This window comes from Lacerta agilis, chromosome 11 (genome assembly GCF_009819535.1).
Source record: "Lacerta agilis isolate rLacAgi1 chromosome 11, rLacAgi1.pri, whole genome shotgun sequence".
Taxonomy (NCBI): Eukaryota; Metazoa; Chordata; class Lepidosauria; order Squamata; family Lacertidae; genus Lacerta; species Lacerta agilis.
In genome coordinates, this window is record NC_046322.1 from 55,366,107 (window position 1) to 55,376,161 (window position 10,055).

A 10,055-nucleotide genomic window follows, 5' to 3' on the forward strand; every position below is an offset into this window, starting at 1 on the left:
TATTAAGTGCTATCAGCTTTATTGCTATTGCTGTTGTTGTTGTTGTTACTATTCAGTACAGCCATGGTAGATGAAAAAGACCGTAATAATAATTTAATAATAATTTGTTATTTGTACCCCGCCCATCTGGCTGAGCTTCCCCAGCCACTCTGGGCGGCTATAATATAAGAAATGGGTGTACATAATATAAGATGCAGGTGGCGCTGTGGGTTAAACCACAGAGCCTAGGGCTTGCTTATCAGAAGGTCGGCGGTTCGAATCCCCGTGACGGGGTGAGCTCCCGTTGCTCGGTCCCATTTCCTGCCCCCCTAGCAGTTTGAAAGCATGTCTAAAGTGCAAGTAGATAAATAGGTACCGTTCTGCCTGGAAGGTAAACGGTGTTTCTGTGCGCTGCTCTGGTTCACTAGAAGCGGCTTTGTCATGCTGGCCACATGACCCGGAAGCTGTATGCCAGCTCCCTCAGCCAGTAATGCGAGATGAGCGCCACAACCCCAGAGTCGGACATGACTGACACTAATGGTCAGGGGTCCCTTTACCTTTAATATAAGAAACAAGGACAATATACTTAAGTTTTACTCATGTCCTATAAGCTTTTAGCTAAGGCATGATCTCTCTCTTTCACACACACACCATACATAAAATAAAACAATTATATTTTCACATGAATCCCAGTTAGTCGATGCAAAGGGAGTCTGGCTGGCCACTTCTCAGGGATGTTGCAATGCTGGACTTCCTACACTGCACCGAGTGAGGCTCAATGACCTTTGAGGTCTCTTCCAACTATGGTTCAGTGGTGCTGCTCATTAAACCAACCCTTCTGTAGTCTGCAGTTATATCAATAATTTTTATTTTTATTTTTATTTAGCACCATTCATTCAGCAAAGTTCTGTGACACTTCTGGCTTGCACAACAATATAGTACTGCATTCAGTTCATCGGTGGAGGGTGTTGCCCCCTTCCTCTGTCACTTGTGTCCTTGGACTGTATGAGACAGTGGAGATCCATAATCAGATCCCCCCCTTTTCTGTCTTTAAATTTTATTAAAACTCAACTGCAGAGTGGCAAATGCGGGGGCACCCCCCCCAGGGGCAGGGCGCAGCTCCCTAGCGCACACCCTTATGTCACAACGCAAGCGCAGCATCCAGGGGGGAGTGCACATGTGCGGACATGCGCACTCCACCCAAGATGCCGGGCGCAAGCGGCTGGCCCCCCTTCCATGCTCGTGCACTGCAGCCTTAAAAGTTGCCACTGCCACATGGAAGGGGTACCGGGTGGCAGCTTGGGAGTGTGTGGGGGGGTGCCGCCGAGTGTCACCCTCCCCCCAGGCTGGCATCCGGGGCACTCCGCCCTCATCGCCCACCCCCCTCGGTACACCACTGAGCCTGACCAGCTTGGTTACCACAGCAAAGCAATGGAACATAGGAAAAGACCCACTCCTAGGTATGCATTCCTTAGTTGGAGGTAGTGGTTGTTTTTATGTAAAAAAAGTCCTGAGAAATGCCAATATGTGGTTACAGGTAGGTAGCCGTGTTGTTCTGCCATAGTCAAAACAAAATAAATAAAAATATTCCTTCCAGTAGCACCTCAGAGGCCAACTAAGTTTGTTATTGGTATGAGCTTTTGTGTGCATGCACGAAAGCTCATACCAATAACAAACTTACCGGTAGTTGGTCTTTAAGGTGCTACTGGAAGGGGAAAAAAATTAATATGTGGTTAATGTATTTATTGGCTTTTAGATCAATTATCCCCACCACCTTCTTTCTCTCTCTCTTCAGGTCATTTGTGCCTATGTCTTTATGCCATTTTCATTCATGATGGGAGTCGACTGGGAAGACAGTTTTCTTGTTGGCAGACTTCTAGGCTATAAGACCTTCTTCAATGAATTCGTGGCTTATAAAGACCTTTCAGAACTGATCAAACTGAGGAAGGCAGGAGGGGAAAAGTACATTGGTGGAGAGAATCAATATCTGAGTGTGAGTATTCTTGCACAGTTCTTTGCTTTTGTTTGACCCAGCCTTCTCAGAGGTTCCCATAGTCACACCAAATAAAATTGATTTCTGATTTAAAAACCACTTTGGTAAAGCATGTGTTACTATAGCAACACAGAATATTTTTTCTAATACCCATTTAATTCTGTTACCTCACAGCACCCAATCTGAGCTAAGCAGCATAATCTCCCATTTAGCAACAGGGAGCAGGACACAAATGTGGAGGCAGCCGGGGGCGGGGGGTAAGATGACTAGGCTAATTCTTATTGCTGCCCCAATCTCCAGGAACCATTTCAATAAGGGATGGTACAAAATACAATTCCCTAGGGATCTGAAGACAGTGGCAGAATATTTTCCTTTACAGCTAGTGCTTCTTCCTAGGAAGTACTTTGAGAATTCTGAATCTGAGACTTACTGCCTAAAAATGCCACATTTTCTTTCAGAGTGAACCATTTCAGACTGAACCTAAACAGACAGTCCATTTTCATTACCATTTTGGAGTATCAGGAACTGCTTTCCAGTGGTCTAGGCTGCCATTCTGTTCATGGTGAAGTGGTCATTTCACTACTACACCCAGAGCAAGTTGAAAGCCTGTGCTGTCGCTGCAGTGAAGCTCTTTAATTAATTTATTTAACTTTTGTGCCGCTTCATATTTCAGCAGAAATTGTTGTGGTTAGGCTTGAACCTGTGTCTCCTGGTGCTTCCTAAGTTTGATGCCAGGCACCATAAAGGGTCCTCTGCTTTGGTAATTCCAGAACTATTCAGCAAGAACATGACGGCATAGTGAGGAAAGAGGTTGGAAGGTTCACTTTTAACTTTTATTTTTCCCCAGAGCCTTCTAATAAGTCTAGATACAGGTATATATCTCCAATAGAGTCTATTCTGCTACATGTCCACCCCCACAGACTGCAACAATGAGGCTGCTCAGCTTTCAAACATTTCCAGGAAAAGGTTGGACAAAAGTACATATAGGCAAGGAGTGACAATAAATATCTACAAATTGCTGCTTTAAAACACGAGGGGGCATTCATAAGCATATAATCAACTGAAATGCTTGTATTGTAAACAGGGAACAGTGGGTGGGAAGAGTGAAGATATGCTCATAGTTGTATCTCTTGCCTTACATTAGGAAAATGTGTATATACAGTATATACCCAATAGAATCGTTTAAAGAACGGCAGCCGTTTCCACAAGCACACAGCAGAGAAGCTGGTTAAATCATATTTTGGTAGGTTTTGCCATTTCAAAGGGTAACACGATGTAACCTAGCAAGATGTTTTCATTTCCTCAAATTTTAGATTCGATCAGAAACCATCGCTACTTATGCTCTCTGTGGATTTGCAAACTTTGGCTCTTTGGGACTCGTAATTGGAGGACTCAGTAAGAAAACGTTTACTTCTTGTTTGGGGTATAGTATTGGACAAAAATAATCCAGATCCAAAAACTCCTGCTGCGGGAAGGTAAATGACGTTTCCGTGTGCTGCTCTGGTTTGCCAGAAGTGGCTTAGTCATGCTGGCCACATGACCTGGAAGCTGTATGCCGGCTCCCTTGGCCAGTAAAGCAAGATGAGCGCCACAACTCCAGAGTCATCCATGACTGGACCTAACAGTCAAGGGTCCCTTTACCTTTACCTATATGCTATATATGGTAATTTATGGACCTAATAGGTCCATACACAACACAAAACACTGTTGCTCTTTGTAGGTTTTATTTCATTTGTTTTTTATCTTATATTTTGGAAATGTACACCCATTTTTTTCCTTTATTTTTTTTGGGGGGGGGGCCAAGAGAGTGGGGCCCTAAGCTATAGCTTGTTTAGCTTATACGTAAATCCAGCACTGGTCTGAGGGTTCAGGAAAACCTTGACTGGGACTGCTTCACATTCCGGAATGCAAGAACTGATAGTGGGTGTCGTTTTCCTCAAATCTCTTCCTCAGCATCCATGGCTCCTTCCCGGAAGAGAGACATTGCCGGCGGGGCCTTCAGAGCCATGATTGCTGGCACGGTGGCCTGCTTCATGACAGCCTGCATTGCAGGTACCGTACTTTTTTCTGCCACAGGATGGCAGTATTTGGGTTTGTGTTCTTCAGCAGGCCCTGCTGGATCCAGGACATTTTGGTGTGGCACTAAACCTCATTGCAAGGATGTATTCCGTGTTCAGAGGGCCTTTTCAGTAGTGGCGCCCACCCTGTGGAACACTCTTCCATCAGATGTCAAGGAAATAAGCAGCTATCCTATTTTTAAGAGACATCTGAAGGCAGCCCTGTTTAGGGACGTTTTTAATATTTAATGCTGTATTGTTTTAACATTCGTTTGGGAGCCACCCAGAGTGGCTGGGGAAGCTCAGCCAGATGGGCGGGGTACAAATAAATTATTATTATTATTATTATTATTATTATTATTATTATTATTACTATTATTTTAAGGTTAATTTTTCCTCCCTTTATCTCTTATCAGTAATTTTAAAGATCTATAGTAGCTGGCGTGCAAATTGATGACAGTTCATCTATTTGAAAGGGGTAAAGGAAACGGAAAATTATATTCCCAACGCTGCACTTCCACCAGACATTCTCAAATTGGAAAGAATAGGAAAGTTTTGTACTAATAAACCTACAATCCAGCTCAGGCTCTTCTGTTTTGCACACATGGGTGGTTGGAATTTCCACTAAAATCAGTGAAACTTTGACTTCCGGTTAAGATGGTGACAGGGCAGACAGCTGCCTCTGAAGCCCCACAGGTCACACAATTTTAATTGGTTTTAATGTGTTTTAGATCTATTATTTTATCAACTACTTACATCTTGAAAATCAGAGGACAGGAGAATGTGGAGCTGTGGTGCCAATAGCAATTAACAGGCCTGGAACTTATTCGTCTTGTCAGCTTTTTTTACTGAGAGGTGATGTGGGAGGCAGCTGAAACCAGTGCTCTGTAATTAATGAGATTTTAAACTTGGTTTTAATACAGCTTTTAATTGGACTTAACTTGTTTTATCAACTCCTTTTCATGTTGGAGACCTGAGCACTGGGAAAATGTGATGTTTATCAGCCTAGGCTGCTTGTTCCTTGACAGCTAAAACTTTGGACTTTCTACAGATAAAGATAAACTTCAAATTGATACAATCTGGACTAGATGTTTTAACCAGAGATTCAGTTTATTTTTGTGCCCAATTAAAGGGCAGCAAATTGTCCTCACAGCCTCTGATAAGCCTGCAGGCAGCCCACCTGCTGACCCAGCGGTGAGCATCCTGCAAAGACCTACAAGGCCAAATAAGTCCCTTTTCCATCAGGATGAACAAAGGACAAATGCTCTATCAGCTATCCTGGCAAATATGTAAGATCTGCCTGGCCATTTGTAAATTCAGTGGTAGCACCCCCTGTTGGAAGTGTGTCTCACTGGCTAAAAATCATATAAAAAGCTTGTTTGGGGATCAAATTTAAAATCAGGGTATGCATTAAACCACCCTTTCCAAAGACAAGGGGTTCTGTTAACATATATTCTAGTTCAGTGGGGCTTTTGGAAGCATCAGATTACCGGTAAGTACAAATAGACTGAATTTCTGAATCCAGCTCTGAAAAGGGGGGAAGGGAGTAAACTTGGAAGTTTGTAATGTTTCTGACTGTGATATCACCAAGTTTAAGGATGAACATATAAATGAGTCAATGTGCTTGTGGCACTTTTTAAAACGGATGAGGAAAGAGGCAAAACTGATACAGAATTTGTCTCCCATTGTAAAGTGGAAAAGTGGAAGAAAACTGGGTTGACACTGTAGATGGGGCCGTACAAGTCATTTTCAATAGGATTGGAACTGCAACCAAGAAATATGGTTATTACTTAATAAAGAAGGGTTTCTGCTTTATTTTCAGGAATATTATCAGTTGCAGAAGATCCATGCACTGCTTTATTTGAAAACAACTTCAATATGACCAGCAATAGTACAGAAATAGTTAGCTGCTGCGTAAACCTCTTTAACAGGTAATTATAAAAGGGCAGAATCTCACTTCAGAGAACCACATCTGAAGTCCAATTATTTCTCTTACAGAATACAGGAGTACTATATGCAATACTGTGAAAAGGTAATACAAAGATAATGAAAATGTAGCTCAAAGGTTAATGCTTCAGACTTCATGAACATTGTCATGAAGAGAATCTTAGAATTTGAGGTTGGTTTCTATGCACGTCACCTCTCACCAGCTACACACAAACAAAGGCCACATTCATAAATAACACTCCCATAAAGTATCATTTAGTAAGCCATATTGCACACAAGGTGCGTGCTCAACCCAAGAATGCCCGCTTCACATCTCCTTTCACAACAGGGCCCACTTAGCATGACACCCAAATGCATGATTTAAGGCTTTCTCCCCATGATCACAGCAAGAAACCATGGTTTAAGCTTTTTGACTGTCACAGGGACCAGCCAATCAGCACATTGCACAGTCAACTTCTTCTGGAAACAGAAAGAACTTGTTGGCCCTAAGCTTGATTCTGTAAGGAAGTGTGTAAAAGTAAAGGACCCCTGACAGTTAAGTCCAGTCGCAAACGACTCTGGGGTTGTGGCGCTCATCTCGCTTTACTGGCCGAGGGAGCTGGCGTTTGTCCGCAGAAAGTTTTTCCCGGCCATGTGGCCAGCATGACTAAGCCGCTTCTGTCGAAACCAGAGCAGCGCACAGAAACGCTGTTTACCTTCCCGCCAGAGCAGTACCTATTTATCTACTTTGACATGCTTTCGAACTGCTAGGTGGGCAGGAGCCGGGACCGAGCAACGGAAGCTCACCCCGTCGTGGGGATTCGAACCTCCAACCTTCCGATTGGCAAGCCCTAGGCTCAGTGGTTCAGACCACAGCACCACCCGCGTCCCTAAGGAAGTGTGTACATCTGGCCAAAAACAGAGAGTAGCAGATCCACAGTGGGCTCACCACTCAATCTCTGTGCACTGGTACACAACCTAAGCCAACCAAGAGACTGATTTATTTATTTTAAGTAACCTGCTAGGTCTTTGGCTTCAGATGTTTTGCTACCCACTCTCATTGCTCACCCCAGAGCAGAGCACATGGCCATTTTAGAATACATCTAAAATAAAAGTAGAATAAAAGTAGAATAAAACACAAAACATACTCTCAGCAACAAGTAAAACAGTAAATCACAACAGCCTCATGCATTAAGTGCATCTAGTGATTAGTAGGTACCCTGAAGTCCAACAGATATTTGAGATGTGCCCAATAGCCTCAGAGTAACTGATGGGAGAAATCAACAACAATACCTCATGGATGCAGTGAGTCTTTTAGAATAGTTTTAAAACTGACAGTCTTCAAACACAGGGAATATGGTGGTGTGGCTTAGGTTAGGGAACCCATAGAATTTATGCACAAACACTTAAATTACTATTACAATAGTATTAAAACTTATTTTCCCTTCTCCACCAGTGCGAACAGTTCCACAGAGACTTTTTTAAAAGCAAACAACACCTTGAGGTCCTTGAATGGATGCTGCAAACTTCTGAACCCATCTACGTTTAACTGCTCCTGGACAACTCCAGAATTTTAAACTGGGCACTTTATGTAAAGAGACAAGCATAGGGATTTACTTCACTGATGGACTGGTAGGAAGACAAAAAAACAGTGGAGTTGTCTGGTGGTGGTTGCAGACAAGACAAATCTTGTTTCCCAGCTTAAGTAGATTGGCCGCTGTGTAAATGCTGCAGCTTCAATGGGGCTGTTGGGTAAGTATCTGTGCTCCGTATCTCTGACGAGCTCTTAAGTCCTGATATAAACAGCTGGTCATGATGAAGGGCATGTTTAAATGCTATTTTAAATATTTATTTAAAACTGTTCCAATTGCCATGTTTGCCTACACCTCCCGACTCTCTTTAAGAGCAGGTAGAGACATTTCAATCAAAGATCTTTCTCACACTGAACATAGGAAACTTTCTTATATATCAAGTCAGGAGAAGGGGATGACAGAGGATGAGATGGTTGGACAGTGTTCTTGAAGTGACTGGCATGAGTTTGGCCAAACTGCGGGAGGCAGTGGAGGATAGGGGTGCCTGGCGTGCTCTGGTCCATGGGGTAACAAAGAGTCGGACACGAATGAACGACTGAACAACAACAACAATCAAGTCAGGCCATTGGTCTATCTGCTCAATATTGTCTACACTGACTAGCAGGACTTTTATAGGGATTCAGAAATGTACTTTCCCAGTCCTACCTGGTGATGCTGGGGACTGAAACCAGGTGATGCTTTCCCCTTTTGACCTTTCTCCTCGGCTACAGCCCCTTCTGCGGTCTTGCTCTATTAAGTTAAAATTACCTAAGTGTGATCTTAAGTATATATCTCAATAGGACTTTCTCCAACTAAATCTGCTAATATTTGCCATCTGTCTTACACTTAGCTTTTCATTGATATAACTGTGGTTATGGGGATTAAGAGATCTGATCTGGAACTAGGTTTGTATTTGCCTTGCAATAAAGCATCCCTCGTATTTCTCCATACCAAACATGACCTCGTTTGAGGAAGCCAATATGCTGCTGTCCAAATGTTGCTGGCCTCCAACCCCCATCAGCATGTTCTGTCAAGGATGATAGGAGCTGTAGTCTAAAAACATCTGGAGGACATCGCTAAACTATTTATTCTTGTTATTTATTTTAAAAAAATACTGACTTAGTTTGGTGACAAATCACTACTTGGGATCTGTTGGAAATCCAGCTGTGGTTTTCCTTCGATATTGAACATTTCTGGAAAGTTATGTGTCTTTAGATTCAGGTGGCAAACGAGGGGTGATATTCCACATGACCAAAAATACAAAAACAGTTCTTCAGTTTCAGCCAGTGGGGCAAGATTTTATGAAATCTGCAGCAAATTAAATTAAAAATGTCAATAAATAGTTTGAAATTAATGCCTGGTGCCACCAGTTACTGTAAAACAGCGGGGGTTTTCTTCTGAACCAACTGCATGAGCTGCTGTTAAGCACCAACTGTTACATTATTATCTATATTAAAAAAGCTTCATAATATAGAACTGCATAGATATGAAAACAGATCTCACGGCAATCGTTTTTACATGTCCAATAACAATACTCTGGTGCTATTTACTCCACCAGAGGTTAATTAACTCTACATTGTTATCACTTCTGGTGGAGCCAGAAAAGGGAAGCACTCCTCTGGTACCTATTTTGCAATATTAAAAGATGTTAAGGCTGCAATCCTACCACCAGCATTTGGCTGGCTATGGGGCCATCGGAAGCCGCTGTTCCACAGGTGGAGATAGTGGCTTGCCAGCACATACCACTCCAGAATACCCACAGAAAGCTCTGCAGGTGTGGATGTCCCACTGGTGGTGGGAGACAAAATGAGATGTGGTGGTGTATTGGGATAGGCCTTGGATCTGTAGGATCTTACCGTCCCTTTTGATTCTGAAATGCCCCTGAATAGGTCCCTAAACTATGCCAGCTCCTGCTGAGGTCAATGTGGTCAATGAGAGGGGGGAAAGAAAAGGAAAAACATGGCGAAAGTCATCAGCATCCCACCTCTTGCGATGGCTGCATCCTGCCAGCCGGACACAGGAAGGGGTGGTCATTCTGCCATGGATTCTCCACATGATTGACATCACTTGTTATGCCACAAGTCAACCATTGGTAGAGAACCCAGTGTCCCCCAGATGTTGTACTATAAGTCCCATCAGCCCCAGCCAGCTCGACCAATGTTCAGGGACAAAGGGAACTGCAGTTCATCAACTTCTAGATTGCACTTTATGGCAGTGTTTTTCAACCACTGTTCCGCGGCACACTAGTGTGCCGCGAGATGTTGCCTGGTGTGCCGTGGGAAAAATTGAAAAATTACTTTATATATAGTCAATATAGGCACAGAGTTAAATTTTTTAACATTTTCTAATGGTGGTGTGCCTCGTGATTTTTTTCATGAAACAAGTGTGCCTTTGCCCAAAAAAGGTTGAAAAACACTGCTTTATGGAGATTGTCTCAGGGTAACTATGCCGTGGGTGGCGCTGTGGGGGTTAAACAGAGCCTAGGGCTTCCTGATTGGAAGGTCAGTGGTTGCTTGGTCCCTGCTCCTG

The 10,055-nt window shown here is 43.1% G+C and overlaps 1 protein-coding gene across 1 annotated transcript in view; it reads left to right on the forward strand.

Moving 5' to 3' along the window:
- SLC28A3 (solute carrier family 28 member 3) overlaps nt 1–7,927 on the forward strand; it is a 45,717-nt gene extending 37,790 nt beyond the window's left edge. Inside the window, 5 exon segments of the mRNA XM_033164672.1 lie at nt 1,775–1,972; nt 3,286–3,367; nt 3,926–4,024; nt 5,852–5,960; nt 7,412–7,927. Coding sequence (XP_033020563.1) covers nt 1,775–1,972; nt 3,286–3,367; nt 3,926–4,024; nt 5,852–5,960; nt 7,412–7,532 — 609 coding nt within the window. The 3' untranslated portion in view covers nt 7,533–7,927.
- Nucleotides 7,928–10,055: the final 2,128 nt, after the last annotated feature.